This window comes from Aptenodytes patagonicus, chromosome 2 (assembly GCF_965638725.1).
Source record: "Aptenodytes patagonicus chromosome 2, bAptPat1.pri.cur, whole genome shotgun sequence".
NCBI lineage: Eukaryota > Metazoa > Chordata > Aves > Sphenisciformes > Spheniscidae > Aptenodytes > Aptenodytes patagonicus.
Genome location: NC_134950.1, coordinates 133,736,253 through 133,756,368, shown reverse-complemented (window position 1 = coordinate 133,756,368; position 20,116 = coordinate 133,736,253). Strand labels below are relative to the sequence as shown.

The window sequence follows — 20,116 nt, the reverse complement described above, 5'->3', positions numbered from 1 at the left end:
AAATGATCAATTATGTGCACAGGACCTTAGGTGCCATTAAGAACAAATGAGGTTGCACTACATGGAGCATTAAAAGAAAAATTAGGAGTTCTTACTTATTGATTGTATATTTCTTCTACTAGCACAAAGAAGAATACATTAATTTTATATAATTGCACTACAGGTTTCTACAAACCCTTTTTCCAGCTTTCTACATTAAATGGCAAAAAACAACAACAACAAAAAAGGGCAACCTCTGGGTGCATAATGACTAAGAACTGTGAAAGAGGAATCAGTAGAAAAATTGTAAAAAATAAAGGGATATGTTTTACATGGCAAAATTAACGGGAACAGGAAACCGAAGTACTCCCTTGCGTGTACTTGAAACCCCCCACAAAATGCCATTTTTACAGTATATTTAGCAGATTATGAGAATTACATTTAGCAAGAGGTATTTTTTCATTATTGAAAATGGTAACACTCTTGGTTTTCCTTTTATTAAAGAGTTGCTATATAGCACTGGGTGCAAATTCAGGGCATTTCAAGGATCTCATAGGTAACAGTATTTCTGTAGTCGGTCAGATTCCAAAGATCACATTAAAAGCATAAGCTCAAAGTTTCAGCACTGGAAATATTCAAAACAGGCTCTTATATTCAAGCTCTGTGGTTAAAAAGTCAGCATCAGCCCTGATAATCCTCTATATAGTGGACAGAAACTGTTCAGCTACCTCTTGCAAAAAGCATTGCCCAGCTGACCTGGTTTAAACTACTTAACAACTTCTGGTAAATACTGACCTTTTAGAAATGGCATGTGAGCAAATGAAATAAGAAATAGTAGAAAAGGAAGTCACACATAAATGCATAGACTCACCTTGAACAGAGGGATGTTTTGTTTTGCATTTTTTTGACTCTTTATTAAGAGTATTTCAAATTGGAAGTTAGTGCAGGGAAGGAAACTGCTTTCAGCAAAAACTCTGGGTTTGTTGAAATTACTTTACATTATGTGTACCGGCAGGGGAACTCACTACCACATATTGTCAAGGAATGCACCACCATCACAGGAGCTATGAGTGAACTGGATGTTAAACAGGAATGGTCTTGCTATCCATACTACAAAAACAAGTAATAAAACCAACCTATTCTCAGCTCAAGAGTTCTTGTGAAAAGTTACTGATTCAAGGCACATGGTCAATCCTGAACACTGACGGTGACAAACGTGAAATGTTACTTATATGCAACTGCAGAACAACCCGCCTTTTCTGCACCTCTATCCACAGTGCCCCTTCATCAGCTTGTAAGGAGGCACCAAGATTATATGCTCTCCTCAATGCCAATAAACTGCTAGCATTGCCCAGCCAGCAACAGAGGGGGACATAAGAGACAGTGGCAGAAGCCTGAAGAAGCTGGGGGCAGCAGGAAGAACAGAGAAGAAAGTAGGAGCAGAAGCCAGCTATGAAGTGTTAGTGATCCTTGAGCTTCATTGTTACAAGCAAAATAGGCTGCAGGCATCATTATGACAGTTTTGTTAGAAATACAGATTAACACACCTGACACATTAGGAAAGGCCAGGAAAAGATTATATGGAGGAGAAGCTGGAAGAACAACAACAAAAAACACACCAAAACCCCCAGATTCAATAATCTCAGTCTAACAGCATTAAAAGAAAGTCAGAGGAAAATTACTCAAATCTTCACTATTCCCTGTAGTATACCACAGCAGCTGATACCAAAGAAATAACGGTATGTTGAAAAAGAAAGGTCACACTATTACAGGAGAGAGAGTTTAACATGGGCTGTCATGCAAACTTAGGATGATGAGGCCAGTCTCACTGAAATACCTCTCCACGTTGGTACAGATGGTAGTGCCAAGGCTGTAGAGCACGTACCACAATCCACAACTACTTCCCTCTCTGTTACAGTGTCTTTCACATACATTTGTATACATACAAAATACATACACAAAAGCTATTCTAATTAGAAATTACTAAACAGCCATGCAAGGTAAACCCACAACAATTCCTCTGTAAATCAAGGACAAATCAGCAGTGTCTACCCCTGTGGACCTTCTACACCTGCGGATGGAATTACTGTTGTAATTATTTCCATCTCTGCCTGTATCCTCATACACCACTTGAGGAAAAAGGACTGCCTGATTTTAAAAAAACAAAATCTCAGCAATAACAAAGAAAGCAAACCTTTCTCAGTTCTCTGGGAAATTAGAACAAGAAATCTAGTGTCTGCAAATGTATTGCTTCAGGGAAGCTAAGACTCAGAAAGTATTAAATCAGCCTGACTAATTGTACTATAACCGAGCCAAATTAATTGAATGAAGCCTCTCTTCAATAGTGTTTGTTTGCTGAACGAAGCAAGCTTTTTGACTGACTGTTTCAGGCCACCTTAATCCAACATAGGTCGCTTAAACAATGTGTAATGCCAACATACACAACAACTATTGTTAAAATGCATTGAATTAAATTTTAGAGTTAGACTTTCAAAAGTCAAAGGTATGTAACTGTCCACTTGTATTCACAAACAGGTTCAACAGCTGTATATCAGAAGTAGCCCATGTATGGCACCAGTTTCAGGGTTTTATTTCTACTTCATCGTGCAAATTCTCACTTTTACAGCCTTGTAAATCTTCTTTCTGAGGTGTGGACAAGAAGTTTCAGAAAAATCCAAGGACAAGATCAGAGCAATCTATCCGCTGTTTTTGTATTCATAACAACAAGAACAAAAAAAGGTAGTCCCATGGTTTTGCATATGTCTCTACACTGTTGAAAATTATTTTCTGATTATGTGATGCCATACTGCCTTAGCAAAAATAACTAGATTAAAAAAAAATTTCACAGATGATGTGCCAGGGCTACCTCCTCTTAGCACTAATAGCACTTCGCAAGTTTATGAGAGCAGCTCCAAAGGAAAATCAAAAGCCAAATAAAATTCAGTTACACAGGAACCTTTTCTTCTTTCTTCTGTTTTGATCATATTAAAAGTTCCTTTACTATATAATACCTGCTCACAATCAAGGCAGTCAAGTTTCACTAATTCCTTGTCATAATATATATCCTCATTGCTCTCATGTTTCGTATCCACCAGTTGCTTTCAGTTGTCTTTAGTTTTTACCTTCATTTTGTTTTGTGTTTCCATGGCATGAAGCCTAGTTGGGATTCCAGTGCACAACACAGGTTCCTTTCAGGTCTGTATTGAAGGTGCTTGGTGCCTGTTACAACCTGTGTTATTCCAGTCATAGATCTCAGAGAACCATCTTCCAAGACCATTTTGCTGATGGACTGCAAAACTCCTTTGTTGGCCTGCTGAACGCACTCCTGGCCTCATTAGGAACATAAGGGAAGAAGCCAACTCCGTCAAGCTCTCCACCTGGTCTCCATTTCTTGGGACACTGGAGTATTGCGGAGGAAGTGGTGGGATAATGAATGCATCTTTGCAGGATATACAAACTTTCTCTCTGGCTCAAAATCAAATTGAGAGGTCAATCCAACCGCAAAAATATTTAATGAAAATTAAGGCTGAGACTAACACTTTGGAGTAGATTTTATGTAGTGGAAGATGACATCAATATTCTTTCCTCGTGAGCCAAGTTCTCCAGCACTAACAATATTCTCTCATCTGCACTTAATCTCTAGACTTGGCTATATGCTGTCGTAAAGCATGACTTGGACAGCCTTGGTATGCAACCTCCAAACTGCAGCCCTACTTCTGAATGTCTACAACAAGATACAAAGACATACTTTGTGCTGCGACTCTATTTTGTTACGTGGCCTTTACGCTCACAGTCCCCATCCCTCACTGAATACTAGCAAGACTTTGCAAATGATGTGAGAGCGCCCTTACCTGGAAGCATTATATGCAAAAATGAGAATGATGGAGAAGGGAGGGAAACATCAAGTGCCCATAGACACTTCAGGAATTATTCCAGAATGTAGTTTGTTACATTTTAATAAATTACAAATTAGTGAGATATTCATTACTGGAAGGAATCTAAGAATACGTGATGTAGTAACATATCTAAAAGCTAATATGGGGGGAAAAAAAGTAATGTAATAATTTGCATTTTGAACTACTAAATTAATTTGAAAATCTCATTTTTAGTCTTACTGTAGATGAATCCTATGCATACTTTTTTGCAACAAATCTAAATGGGTAGCATTACCATGAAATATTTTTACTTTTTAAAAAATCAGTAAAGTTAGAAAAAGAAGCACAACTACTTTTATACAAAAGACCAGTGATAAGTAAACTTTAGATTAAAAAAAAAAAATCAAGCCACAGTCAATGAATATTACCAGCAGCTGGTCTGGACCGCCTTGGGATTCCAGGAATGGTAAGTTTGCCAATCTGTAAGTCACCACACATAGCTCAGATGGTCACGACAAGCTTTTAGCAGAACACTGGACAGCAAGGACCTTTCCTAAAAAGTTATCTACTCCGCCTGTAATTTTCTTTTGTGCATGCAATGTTTTGTTGCTGTTGTTGATGGTGATTTAAAGAAAAAAACATATCAGGATAGGAGGTAACTAGCTGCATACAGCAGCCATTTCTGTAAGTGGTAAAGATAGGAAGAACAGCCACTGTTTTCAGCCATTTTATCTCAGATTGTATTTGAAAGAAAACTAATGCACAAATGTAAAAATTTTTGCTCATCCTTCACTCTGAAATCTAAGCATAATAGAATTTTCACAAATTCTTATTTCTGCAGAGGATATGAAATTGGCACATTAGTGTGTTTTTCAAATAGCTTGTGAGTATGTTAAATAACTGTAATATAAAGAATGAACATATGTTATTACCAGAGTCTAATAAGAATAAGGGCCTCATTGTGCTACCACACACAGAAATAGATACTGAGAGAGCTGTTGCCCCACATGGCTGACAGTGAAATATCTAAACACAATTTTTTTGTACAGCAAACACACAGTCCTTCTGAGAGCAATACTACTGCTTATGATCAAATTCAAACATCACAGAAAAGAAAAGCCCTCCTTTTTAAAGCAAGGGAAACTGAAGAATTTCTCCCCTCCCTTCCCAAAATGAAGTGACCTGTGCAAGAGACCTATGCAGAAAGCTGGGAATTGAAACAGGACTGGCCAAGAAACAGTGCCAGGAAGACAAGATTATTTTTTCATCAATTTTGGCATGCCACACTGACAAAAGACAAAGAAATACCGATAAAGACAAAAATCCTGAAAGTCTTAAGGATTTATACTGACAGCTCGGATGTTTGCTAACTAAACTACACACACAGAGGTATGTATATGCACACTCACAAGGAACGATGCTGACTTGGCAACACTTCTTTCACTTGAGATTCATGAGATGGTATTTTTTCTGTCCCTGGGTCTTCCATATGAGCATTGCCAGAAGAAAGCTAATTACCTCTCAATTAAAAACAAAAAAACAACCCCACAACTAAAACATATTCTTTCAGCATCCTACATGTTTTAATTCATCATGTAATTTTTATTTCAAGGCATGGCATTAGGGCTTTTCCTTAAAATGCCAATCTGCTTTTTGATCTTTACTGCTGATATGAAATAAAAGAGCTGTACGTTATATAAATCTTCAGTTTCGCTTAGCTTGAAACTGATAAAAGAGAAAGAGAAAACAAAGCCAACTGCATAAATCCTTCCAAACCGAAAGGCATTCCCCTTACCCTAACTAACATTCATTTCTGCACATCTTGTTTGAATTATCGTCTGAAGTTTGTCTTGTTCCATCTCCAGAACAAGTCAAATAGCAGAGCATAAAGATATGGCTACATGAATAAAAACACATGATCTACTTGGTCACTGCAAACCTAAAAATAAGCTCAGACAGAAAAATATTATCTGGCAATTGACATGTTACTTTGATCCCTTCGTTTCTGTATTCTGTCACACGCATTCCATCCAGCAGCTACTGGAAGGATCGGCATGCACCTTCAGCGTGATGAGAATCAATAGTCTGAGGGAATTGCTGCACTTTTACAGAGCTGTGATATTCAATTCAAATAAGACAGTATCATATTACAGAAAGGAAAAGTTAAAATTTAAGACAAAGGGCAAGAACTGTGGTACTAGGCACTATAAAATGTAGCAAGTCTGAACAGGTGGCACAGCAATAGTTTATCAGATTCACTGGCTTGGATTTTCTTGTGCAGAAAAACTGATCTCCGGTAGGATTCCTAAATGGAAAAGTCTTTCTTGTCTCTACCCTTTTGCTTCTGAATCTTGACATGAGAATTAAGACAGTGTATGCTATACTGAAAAAAAGTTAGGATGGTTTTCTTTTACTTTTTTTTTTAATTTTGCTTTTTCATTAAGAAAGTCAAATTAACTATTTTGAGATTAAAAATCAGTTTTTAAGGGGTTTTATATATTTATTTGTAGCATGCCTCAATTAATCGATAATATACCACCAATAATACACCTTCAAAGTTGAAATCTCAGGCTGAATTAGAAAGACTTGAAGTCTGATCTTCTGCTTATCAGGTGAATGATGCAGTGAATACTTATTTTAGAGGAAGATGCTCACTGTTTCAGAACTGTTCCATTTTGCATACGCCTTCTGAAAAAGCATCCATTAAGAAAGCAAGCAAGGAGAAACAAACTTACTTCTCTCCAGCCTCATGACTAAGTTTGATTCCAAACTGTGCCCCAACAGCCATTCCAATGACGGTACACAGACATCAAGACACAGAAAGAAGAAATGTCAAATGGATAAATTATGTCCTACCCCAAGGCAGTTAATAGTCTTATGATTAAAACACTCCTAAGGGATCAGAGAGGAGGAAACTGAATCTTGGTCTTCCACACGTTATTCAAACAACTTAATGCTCACACTCTTAGAAAAAAGGAAGCAACAGGATTTGCACTGCTGCTGAGAAACTGTTGTATAGAGCTTTTTGGTGGCACATCCAGTTATTGGGTATGACCTCCGAGAGGCTACAGTCTTTCATTAGCTTCTTATTTAACTACTGCTGATAGCTTACCCCAGGAAAATCTGCCATAGCAGAACCACAGGAAAAGTGCAATGTGTTGCAAAAGCTGTGGCTGCTGCTAGGTAGCTTCAACATAAATCGCTATACTTACTGAAAGCAAGTTTACCTGTTACAACTAACTGCCTACACAGAACCAACTGTCAGAGGAAACCCACTAAACACAGAGCAGAAGATAACCCTCGTGATAAAGAATGGATATGAATGGAAGTGGCCAATGGCAAGAGTGAACCTCCTGTAAAGAAAGGAGTAAGAAGCACTTTAAATTTCTATCCAGCGCTGAGCATAGTACCTTAAAAAAAAAAAAAGTTAAGGCCAAAGAAATAAAGGACCAGTATCATGTGGCTTGGATGCTCTGCTAAGAAAGCACACGGATGTAGTCAAAGGGCATTGCCTCCAAATCCAAAACATTCTTCTTGTTACTGCATTAGTAACATAGTGCATACTAAATATATCACTACTCAAAGACTTACCACTTTTTAAAATAACTTTCAAATGATCATTAAATCCTATGGTGTTGGCTGTTAATTTTACTCCTGGAAAAAGTAGGTAATAGCAATAGAACCAGAATTAGTGAGCTGGACGAGACACAGGGGCAGTTTGCAGTGGTTAGAACTTTACATGCAATTAATTCCTTTCACAAACGCATATGCTCACAGAAATGATTGATTTTACTTCTAGTGGTATTAAAAAAGGAAGCAGAGTAGGGAAATTTGTTCTTGAGAAGTCAATGACCATTAAGAGGAAAGGGAAATGGGGGGAGAAGTCTGGAGCCTACAGGAATTTATAATGGTAACAGCGAGGCAAAATCTTGCTAGTTAAAAATAAAATCTGGAGGGAGGATCAAAAATGTTAGGACTGGCTCAGAGGTGTGCAAGGACAATCTTGGACTATTCATCCAAGAACGCCATCCAGTTTTGATCACAGGCTTCATTTGTGCTCCCAGTTGTGCACAGGAATAAACTTTATAGACATTCAACAGCCTCATTCAACAGACTTCTTACAGGCTACACTGGAAATGTTCACCCCAGTGTGCTGTAACTGCTTGCAGGATCGATGCTTAAAACCTATTTTACTATATAACTTTTCTTGTATGATCTCAATTATCAATAGAAAACCACTATTAAAAAAGAATCTAGGATTAATGTAATTAAAAGTATTTTAATAGCTTTTTAAAGACTTTAAGATTACAACACTCTTTGCTTTCAACATTTCCCTAATATAGCTATTATGTGATTTGCAGTAGAAACACCATATAATTAAGGCATCTTAGTTTCAGTTGTAGGTGCATTCTAGTTTCCTTTTTTCCCCACCATGGTGAAAATTTTTAATCAAAGCAATTTCTGTATCTAAGGAAAATGTATTTTATAGAAACTGTATTAAATGCACATTTAGTTGTTCTGTTTACGGCATATGCTTCCAATAATACAAGTTACTATGGCACTTCCCACCTTCCATTTTCAAGGTGAAAGGAATTTACTCCAATAAATTATGCTTTCTTCCTATTTCTGGTACTTACCATCTCAAAGGTGAAATACATCCCTTAAAATTTAATTGTAAAGGATTTTTCATTCATTAAGTTTTGGAATCAAAGCTTTTTATTTTTAGCATTTTTTTTAGTGTTACCTTTTTAGCCAGAGGAAGTATTTGTATGCCTCTGTTGTCTTCTCACTTGTGCCAATAATGTTGGGATATTTGTTTGTTGTTTTTTTTTTTTAAAAAAAAACAAACACAACCTGTTCCCACAACAGCTGCTTTCACCACTAACAGGTAACCAGTAGTATCCATATTAAAAAAATTTTAGAATATGCAAATACTGAGGAGTCTCTCTCTCCATTAGACTGCAAAAGCCTAAAAGCCTTGACAGTATGCTGCAATGCCAGGGCTTCACATTCCATGGTAATACAGCAAACTCAAGAACCACTGCCGCCAAGTCCCAACCAACAGACTCAGAGGCACAAACAGCACTATGTAGGTTCTGATGAACACCAAGCAAAATTCATAGTCATGATAATTAACTTAAAGCTATAAATACTGTATCTAAGTAGTAGTATAAGCAATAGTAATTATTGCCACTAATCGCTGCATTTCAGTGCAATACAAAATATAAAGGTGTCTTGACCCATATACAAAGGAAATACCTCTGTGAAGTACTGGAGGATGTTGGCCCAAGTGCTCATTTGCAACTACTCCTGACAGATCACAGCTAGTATCCCATTCATGTAGTAGCACCATTGAACTCCTTGCAGACAAACCACTCCTGTATTTATAGGATGGAAGCAGATGAACTGCATCTGTTTTGGCAGTAGTGTGCCTTACTGACTCCAGTTTTCATTTCTAAGAAAGCAAACGGAAAGTAAGTAGGGAACAATCATCAATACTGGGGACTGCATTAAGGCTACACTAAACTTCGTCTGAGAAAAGGATTTGTGGCAATTCAGTCAGTGCCTGGTGCAAGTGTTTGATGTAGCGATAATAAACCATTATGACCTATAATTTATATTTTGTCCACCAGTTTTAAAAGGAACGTTATCTGTCTACATGAGGATCACACACTATGGAAGCTGCATCTGTGTGTAGTTACTGGTGGCTGTAATGGCAGTAAATCTCCAGCAGAGAAAGAGACGGAGCCTTATAGATTCAGACATCCGCAGTCTGAAGGTTGTTTCAGAACTTAAGGGCACATACAATATTGCCATATTAATATGCCTGAGAAAATAACCAGGGGTAGAAGGGAAATGGAAACAAGAGTATGTTTCGGGTTGGAAACAAAGACTGCTGTACCCTTCTGTCCCTACTATCTGCTTTACTGATACTTTATCCTCCCAGCTATCAAACTAGACAACCCAGATTTATGTTTTGTTTTGTTTTAGCTTATAATGGCCACCATACAACAGGGCAATCGGCAGAGCATAAAGCACACCCACTTAATCTTTCTACCACAACATATATTAAGTGTACATCTTATCATACAATTTTGACAGTCCCTGAGAATCAGAAGTCCCTATCTTTTCCCAGGCTCCACAAGAGCGTATGGCCCACACATAACATATTGAATATACAAACCTGCAGAGGAAGATTGTTTTAAGGTCTGGAACTCACAGCAGGAACCAAGCTAAGTTCAGTTCCACTTGGAAGCCATAAAAGCATGGGTTTAAAAAAAGTGCAGCAGTATCTGGTGTTTGATATCTAACAGTATGCAACATGTTTATGACATGTATTAGGCTACAAAATCTGAGTTCATAGCCTGGGACAACAAAGCAGAACTCGGCTCTGGCATATGTAGTGGGAAATAGAAAGGCATGTCTTGTAGTGTAATGGATATTGCTGCTCCCTCAAGAGCTTGAGCTGCATAGAGCAGGTGGTTCAATGAAAGACATCAGCACTTTGCAAAAAATCAAAAATACAATTAAAAGAGCAATTAAATAGCAGCTGGTTTAAATAAGAGTCAATTCAGATTGGGTTTTACTGTAAGAACAACTCAATTCAGTTCTGCAGAATTATTTCTCAGAATTGAAAGGGTAAGAAAGTTTGGATAAAGTATGTAGCGAGTAACTAAAACTGTCTCAGTCACACAGAACTCAGCTAAAAAGGGTACCCAAATCATGAAATCTCGATGAGGTATCAGTTTCAAACTACTTTAAAAGTAGTCTGATTCCAAACTGGACAATCAAGTCCCGTGGCACTTTCTGTGGTCTTAAAACAGCTTTTCCCTTATTTTAATAAAAACTTCCCTCTCCCTCACATTAAGTAAAATAACCACAGAAGCAACAAGAGAAAATGCCCAAGTATATAATGGAAAGAGGGAAACATACCAACATACACAACAACATACCAAGCCTACATATTGAAGAAAAAAAAAAATTTTTATACATCAAATGAGATCAACAGAAATAAGTATTAAAAAGGGTCATGGTTAATTTCAAAATACACTTTGAAGGGTAGGACTGTCTCCAGGAAGAACAGGAGTTACTTGCCAAGTAGGAAATCATGTCAATACCAGCTATTCTTAATCATCATAGTCTCATGCAGTGGAGAAAATTTAGTCATTTTACCGAGTGAGCACCACTTCTTATTTTCAGACCTCGAAGTCTTCCCCCCCCTCCCCCCCCCCCGACACCCTTTCTTTGCAGCAAATACTATACAAAGCCAAATGGTGGATTCTATGCTTGAAAAAGCTTGTTTCATTTTGTTTTTTCATTTTTAACATGAAGTAAGAGTTAGAAAGAAAAATTTTGCATTATGTATGACCCATGAGAGTTTGAATCAAGTCAATCTATCCTGAACTAAATTTTGGGTTACTCTTCCAGACTTGTGAGTTATATCTCATCCTCTAGACAGCAAAGATACAAAAGGAAACCGGTGTCCCATGTATAAAAGCTAATAATCCTATACAGAATATTTTCTGAGAAATGCATTTCCAAAATGCAACTAACTAGAACTTTCAACCACAGTACACCTGATCAAAAAAACAGTATGATGTAAAAGGCAGCAAAATAATCCCAGAACAGCAGCATGTTGATTTAACTAGAACAGGAAAAAGGGGTTTTATATGAGGAATTACGCTTCCTTTACAGTGTTCATTTAGGATTAGAAGACAGTTTGGCAAACATACTGAAAAAGGGGCACTGCAACTGCACAAAATCTCTCCATCTTTCCCTTCCATGCAGCATGCTCCATGGGTCACTCTCCTCTCAGAGGGAAAGTAATCTGAGCTACCTCCATTGAATTCTGCGATGTGCTTAGGTGAGAGAGAAAATAAGGAGCAGCTCTCAGGCTGCTCTTTACCATATCACAGCCTGAGACATGAGCAACCCTTCTATTCCTCCAAGCTGGAGTACTCTGGAGGTTTCAGTTCTGCCATCAGTCAGTAACTGAAAAGCCAAGGCTCTGTTATTTAGATAAATGCTTTAAAAATTGGTTTAATTTCTTAAATTTTTCCAGTTTTAGGTTATATAGGGCTGGTAAGCAAGATTTTTAAAGATATACACTGTGGATGAAAAACTTCCGAAGTACTGTAAAAAATTCTCTTACATATTGGACTATTATCAGTTGATAATAGTCACTTTTGATTGAAAAAAAAGATTTCTTTCTCCACTCACTCGTGTGGAGTACAAGAAAGTAGAAAATTAAGCAAAGACAAATTATCTTGTTTTGTACAAGATTTAGCTTAGACATAAAAGGCTAAAACCTCATCCCCTAAGTATTTCAGCAGTGCAGCTGAAGGGCTAAAAGTGATTAAAAATTTAGTTAAATTTTAATTCAACTGTCTTTCCAGAACAGGTGTTACCATACTGTCATATAACATGAAACAAAACAGAATGCATACATAAGCATACCATTTTGGCATATGCATATATATACATATTGTGCAAACCAAGATCATTTATACTTGAAAAATAACCACGCTTACCTGTTAATGTAACTTAAAGCAACATAGGTTGGCTGCTGAAGTTCTTGTTTCTCTAATACACGTGGGTCTGTATCTGGAATAAAAAATACATACACTGAATTGAGTTTTCTATATTTACATTGAAACATATGGGACTATACTGCAAAGTAACATAAGCGAAGACAAGAGATATAAAATAGCTCAACCCAGTTTATCCATATAGAGTATGCTTAGCACAGCACAATCATTTGTTCATTCATTCATAAACACGGTATTGCATTACTTTACACAAGAATTTGAAACATCAACAGTGATGTAATTTCCAACTGTCACACAAGCTTTCACAATCCCCCTCATAAATATTAGTTTTCACTGCTTTCCATGATTTACACTGTTAAAAGGATGAAGCTTTCTTCTTTTTTAATGTAGCTGTTTCTAAATATGGTTGACACATTTTGAGATGTTTCAAGAGTGATTAGATCTCTCAAGCTGGGACTTGATACTTTTCTTCTGTGTCTCTGAGTTTTGCTTACTCCCTTCTCTACAGTTTATTTTCTGAAGCTCTCAATCAGAAAAGTCATACAAAAATGCACTTGAAGCAAAATGCTTGCCAAGCAGAGCATTGCCCATCAAAAGCCCTGAAGCAAACACAATCCAATTCCCTCGAGTGCTAACTTTCTCACTCAAATGAAAGTATGTTTTCAATCGCTGTTTTCATTGTCCTTTTTAGTTAAGTTTTGCTTTTATCTAACAAAGTAGTAGTCTTGGTTTAAATTTCTGAAACCAAAACCAAGGGAGCATGCCCACAGTTTATGTAATTTTCTTATTTACAAAAAAAAAAAAAAAAAAAGGATTATTTGAGGTTTCAAATACAGCCTTGCCCTACGTTGCAGAAATGCACCTTTAGGAGCTGAGCATAAACAGACTTCAAAAGTTCCCAATGGAAAATGTGCATCATGCCTGTGCAGATTTCTACACAGTCATTAACAACATACTTTATGCATTACTTTGAAAGCAGTTCTAGGTGCAACTTCTGCGTTTTAACTATTACTAAACAGCTCCTGATAGCACTGCTGCTTTCCATCTTTTATTTCTGAGAAGTATCTACTTTGGGGGGGGCGGGGGGGGGCGGGGAACTCCAAGCAAACCCCTTATTTTGGATTGTTCTCGCTTCATCCTACAACTTTAAGCATTGTTAATCTTAAAAAGCTTGTTATCTTGATAGCCACATTTGTTTGACCTGATCAGTTGCTTCTGGTGGTTTTTGTGGATTTTGTTTTGTTTTTAAAACATGATACGATTATTTTGGAATCTGTCTCTGCTGCCCTGCCTCAAGGAAGATTTTTAACGGAACTGAATGGGGACTGTGCTTGAGGTAGGTGCATTTGTCACACCACTGCCCGAAGCACATAATATCTGAAGCAGATAATATCTTTATTCAGTGAGTAGGGAATCCCCTGTCCCACTCCCTCAAAGCTCAGGCTGATCCTCATCTTTCTTCCTACATTCGCTCCTGCAAAGCTCAGGCTCCAGGATTTGCTAACATGCCTTTATCGATATGTCCCTAAAGAGATAAGTACCTTTAAGGAAGTTCAGAGAAGAGGGATAAAAGCAAAAGTGCCAATCCAACCAGCAACCCCAAGCCTGTTATCCTTAAAATGAACAGGTCTTGCTAGTGCCTGGGGAAATTCTGCAGTAATTACCAGCACACCACACTCGCTCCGTATTAAGCTAACCAAAGACAGGAAAGCACAGCTATCTTCTGTGTTATCTTTATAATTCACTTCTCTGAGGAAGTTAGGTTCACGCAACACACGAAGATCTTTTACTCGCCTTTGTTTCTACAAAACCCACAGTCATTTAGCAGGCCAAGCATACAACTGCTGTCCTGGTGAGCTCCGTTAGATTTACACCTCAGTGGTGCATGGTCTGCCATGAAACTGTCTTGATCCAGAATGTCTGCAGAGCATTAATCCCAGCCAGGACTATCTGAGAACTGCCTCAACCCAAGTTTAGCCATCTGTGGTTAAATGACTACGTCTTTGCTAATCCCGTTCTTAAATGGGATTAACCTCCATCTATAAACAACAGTTTCTGTGACTGAAAGAGACAAAATTGGGGCTGGTTTACATCAGAGTGCTGCACGTATCTGTGGGAGAGGACAAGAGAAAGCTCTAATGGAGAATCTACCACCCTTCTGCTGCTCGCCAGCAGCTCACCATAACACCAGCTGAAGATGAAAATGCAAAGACAAAAAAACAAAATCCCCATAACTTTTGTTAGGAGCATGTTATCAAAGCACAGAGAAATTCGCCTGCTGACACCTGCACAAAGCAGAGTCCTGTCTCTCAGTAGGTGCTGCCTGACACACAAGGAACGCACTGCGCACAGTCTCTGTTCAGTGTATCTACCCCTTCCCGCTCCATGTACCAGACTTCACATGTATTTCAAGTCGATTGTGTTGTATATCCCAATTCCACCAAAAAATAATCCAGGAGGTGGTCAAGAAAATCTTGTATGAATTTAGCACTCAAAATGTTTGACACATTTTTAGTCCTCTTGCATCCAGCTGCTGGGTTGCCGGTCACAAGAACGTCGCATTCACTTCTGCACTGTAGCAGAAACTATACATAACACTGTTGGATATTATTTCTCTTCCCCAGCTATAACAACAGAAGATAAAAAGAAAGCACAGAAACTTGTGCTGGTGCCACTGCATGGCCCTCAGAGAAGGGCAGAAAATAGCAGAGACCAGGCCAGCTGTGCCACGGGTGCCAGCAGCCACGCGGCCCCGGCACAGCCTCTCCCCAGCTGGAGGGGCAGGAAGGCCACACTGGCAGCCCCACTGCACCCACCTAAAACCTGCACAGCCTTGCTATCCAGGGCACATACACACTTTGCTCACCACTGCCAGCTTTTTTCTCACTGTCCTAAAATGCCACCGGTCCATTCCTTCCCACCTCCATTCCCTCTTCCTCATCCTCTGCCCAACCTCAGCCAGCGCCTTTCCTCTCTCCTGCCCCTTCCTAACCCCAGTTCTTACTACTCGTCCTGCCTCCCATCACTCTCTCCTGCCCTCGCTGCCCACTCCTCTCCCCTCAAAATGTCCCGACATACGAACAAGTTAAAAATCACATGGAGATGTCTATAACCACTTGTTCACTCTTGTACCGTACACAGGACTGAACATATACACAATTCTTTCCCTGTACTGCCCTCTTCCCTGTGGCCTCGGACTCCCCCCCGTTATTGCATCTTACTTCCAATTTAGACAGTCTCGACTTACTTTCTTGATGTTAGCACACTTTTGAGCACAGGGTGAATATACATTACTGTTGTTAACAACTACAGAAAGACTGCAACCATCCCAGGCTTGCTTTAAAAAAAAAAAAAAAAAAAGACATAATTACCCTTTTTTCTTTTTTTTTCTTTTTAAAGATGGCAAACACTGCTACAGTGATATCAAGTAGCAGTATTCCCTGACGCTGAACCTTCAATCCTGGACAACCAGTGCTCTGCTTCTCTCACACCTAAGCACATTCATATAGAAACCAGCACCGTTTTCTAACACCACACATGCTGCCCAAAGCCACAGTCTCCGAACACGTGTTACCCCACGTGTTACCCCACTGACCAGGATGTTATGTATCAGCCAACACTCTCAACTATCTGACTCGGGGATGAGGAGCAGGGGAGGCAAAAATCTGCTGTCAATCTCACAAAATGGCCCTGTATAATGTTAAATGTTTAGTCAATGTTTCTTCAAACACACATAGGCTGGTCAAAGTCAGCCAAAAGTAGCCTAAATAGTTTCCAAACAGACACCTATAATGGATTAAACACTCACAGATGACAAATCTTTTTCTTGAAAAGTATTTAAGCAGTACAACCTAGGCCTGATCTGAGCTCCCTTTCTTATAAGAAAAATATCCAGACAGCACACACACAAAAACAGCTACAGATTTTGAAGGGACTAGTTGATTAGCATTACTTTAACTAGTTACCCTTGCTTCTTGAATTAACATGGGCTATTGAAGACTTGCTACTTCATTAGTTTTGCTGTAACACTTTAAATCTGGTAGAACAAATTGCCACCCGCTGTACATTATTAGCTGCCTTCATTACTTGTCTCTTCTCATAAGCACTATGTTCCACTGATTTAATTTCACAGCAGGAAGAAGAAAAGGACTATGTACTTTCTGTAATGCTGTGGGGGTTTTTTAGCTATGTCCTCTTATTTTACTATGGTGTTAGATTTTGGAAACCCTGTTTTATTCTCTTTTTCTTTAATGAAATGTTATTAAAATAAAATTTTGATTTCATATGAACTACTCCAGGGTTTTGTTCTGGGTCCCACCACCTCACTATTAAAAGACGTGGGTGCTAACATCCACGAGAGAGTTACTCAACTAATCATCTATAGGATTAGACACCTCCAGTTTCTCACATCTACAACCTGTTTCATACTGGGCAACCAGACAAGTAGTATGAGTGTGTAATTAAGGCTAAGACCATAAATTGCACTGCGCCATCTTTGAGCTGCTCAGACGAAGCCAGGCATTTTCTGTGTTCTAACAAACTGAACTGCTGACTACTGAACCAAGCTACGCTTACTAAATCACCTCACCCTACACAGAAATAACTTGCAGCTTGAAAACACTGAAAAATCCTAACCTGGTGAAGTATTTTAAAGAGAGCAAATAATAAGGCATATACATCCTGTGTAAGTACAGTCTTCATCAACTACATGACTTTGCTCTACATGAGTATTTCTGCACAAAAATATATGCCACATCTTCATTATTATATAATGGAGCAGTAAGTTTTGCCCTACAAGATACAAGAAAGTTATCAAAAGCAGCTTCACATGAGAACTTCACTTTCAAAAAGTTCCTGTATTTAAATCACTGTGAAAAATCACTTTTCACCTTATAAAGGGCACACAGAAAAGTGCTAACAAATTTCAGTGGCATTATTTTACAACTGCAAGCTTTCTTCTTACAGGGACTAGGAAAGGTCACTACCACTAGCAAAGTCATAAAGATAGTCTCAGAAGAAAAAATAATGACTTAAAGGAAGTAAAATTTAAACTACTCTTCAACATCTTGAATATGAAGTGGCCAGTGCTGCTTTTACCCCACTGTGCCACCACTTAACAGGCAGAAGTTGAGGTCAAGATTGACAAAGAGTCCAGGTACCTAAAGAAGGACATATGAACCCCTGTTCACATACAAATGAAGTGACTGGATTTTCAAGATTTTTTGGTAGCTGTAACCCTCCAACAGATTTCACTGATGTTGTAGATATTACATTTCAGGGTGGGGGGCTGAGGGGAGGGTAGGGGGGTGTCCATATCTTAAAAAGACTTAGGTTTGAAAAACACGTCTTCTATCAGCTGTGCCATTACTTAAGCCAAATAGTTGCAACAAAAGCAAAAAGACAAAACTCACCTTGCCAACCCAAGGGTGTTATTTCTGTTTCTGTTTAATCTCAAAAAGAATAATAAAATGCCTCAAATGTTATGAAAATAATTGCCCTGCAAAGGATTTTAAAAGCACTAAAACTTGTATATACAAGGACCAAGGACTTGCAGTATGATCTATCTCCCAAGTCACTCGGAGATGTTTATGATAATCTCACCTTTTTGTGCAAGATCAGTGCAAGATCACACTGAGGTGAACTGCCAACACAGAGGTCCCCCAGACTCACAACTGGCTTTGTCAGAACATCCGCACACACGTTCCGCTCGCCCACCACCAGGTTCACAGAGTGCCCATCTTGTATTTCACTTGGCCTTGAAAACTGGCTGATATAAGTCAGCCTAGCTAATTAATTAAAACCTACACTTCCCTTGAAACTAGCTCGCTTCACTAATGATGCCAATGCAAACATTTCTGTTGGCTTCCTCAAAAGTCCACGATTGTTCTTACATGGATGTAGCTTAAAAAGCCAGAAACAGATAAATTCAATGTTACTGGAAACTGCTCCCCATCCAAAACCTCCATTACAAGGAAGCCACTATGAATTTCAGTTTCAATCCCAAATGCAGTGTTATTCGTGTCTTCTTATGAATTTAAAGGATAAGATCACAGACAACTATCATTTTACAGATATTAACACAGTCCCCTAATTACACCTTTAATAGAAAAAAAAATTTTCCCTCATCTCCAAAAAGGAGGTGATGCTCTACACTTCTGTCGTGGTTTAACCTCAGCTGGCAACTGAGCACCACACAGCTGCTCGCTCACTCCCCCAGCCCCAGTGGTACGGGGGAAAGAATCAGAAGAGTAGAAGTGAGAAAACCCGTGGGTTGAGATAAGAACAGTTTAATACTTCAAATAAAATAAAGTAAAATAATAATAGTAACAACAACAACAACAATAGAAGAATATACAAAGCAAGTGATGCACGATGCAATTGTTCACCACCCACTGACCGATGCCCAGCCAGTCCCTAAGCAGCAATCGCTGCCCCCCAGGCCAACTCCCCCCAGCTTATATACTGAGCATGACATCACATGGTATGGAATATCCCTTTGGCCAGTTTGGGTCAGCTGTCCTGGCTATAGTCCCTCCCAGCTTCTTGTGCACCTCCTCGCTGGCAGAGTATGGGAAGCTCAAAACTCCTTGACTTAGTATAAACACTGCTTAGCAACAACTAAAACATCAGTGTGTTATCACATTATTCTCATGCTAAATCCAAAACACAGCACTATGCCAGCTGCTAGGAAGAAAATTAACTCTATCCCAGCCGAAACCAGGACAGCTTCAAAGACAGAACATTGGAGGATAAATACACCATGATAAATACCATGATTCTGCAAGAGTTTTAAACCTACCCGACTTCAAGAACACCTTAATATTTACACACAAGTTTAAGTTCTTTCCAAGATCAAGGTGTTAAATGCCACAAAGATGGACTTATCAAAATGTGTGAAACAGATTAGATACCAAACTCTTCCACATTTCCTGATTAAGCTCTCATTAAATAGATGACTAAGAAAGCTACATTCGGGCAAGTACAAACAAGAAAACACTGTGTTTATTTCAACTTTCACAGTTTCAGTGAACACTAGAGGCTTCAGGATATTTTTTAGTACAAAATTCTCCCTGTTTGGTCTATCGCAGACTTGCAAAAATTTCTCAGTTAGCTGCAAACAGTTTATTTCCCCCATCAAATTGCTCGTAAGTGCATGAAGCCATGAAAAAAAAACCTGAAAGGCCACATAAATATTACAAGAAGGTCACGAAACTGCAGTCTTTTTGGCCTGCTGGGAGACAGCTCTATCAGGCTGACAGTGCTCTACCGGCACTCTGCTGCTGCTCAAACCAGGCCTGCGTACTTTCCACTCAGCGACTGATTGATTGCTAGTGCTGCATTACTGCAGAAGGATAACGGAGTCCAAAGCCAAGGTAAGGCACCATAGGTCACAGTCCAAAGTTTAAACTACTGTGGACCTCTCCTAAAGCCTGCAAGCACAAAAAAGTTAGCATTAATCTTAACCACTGCAAATTACATATTACGCATGTAGGCAAGTAGTTAGCAAAAAGAAATATCAAACAGAACGTTTATTTAAATGAAGGCTGCCTCAGGAAAAAAAGCCAACAGGTATATATTGGGAATGCGCACACAGGCAGCTGGAAGGCATAGAAAGCAGCATCTGCTGACTTAACACCCTGGTTTAGCACACACTAGCCTCTTCACATAGGTGCCCCTCACAAGGAAGTGAGGCAGTCTTCATGGAAGTTTCTG

At 38.8% G+C, this 20,116-nt stretch overlaps 1 protein-coding gene across 1 annotated transcript in view; it reads right to left on the bottom strand.

Annotated features, from left to right (window-relative positions):
- JAZF1 (JAZF zinc finger 1) overlaps positions 1-20,116 on the bottom strand; it is a 207,223-nt gene that overhangs the window by 77,973 nt on the left and 109,134 nt on the right. Inside the window, exon 2 of the mRNA XM_076331274.1 lies at positions 12,386-12,458. Within this exon, the coding sequence (XP_076187389.1) occupies positions 12,386-12,458 (73 nt within the window). The remainder of the gene's footprint in view (positions 1-12,385; positions 12,459-20,116) is intronic.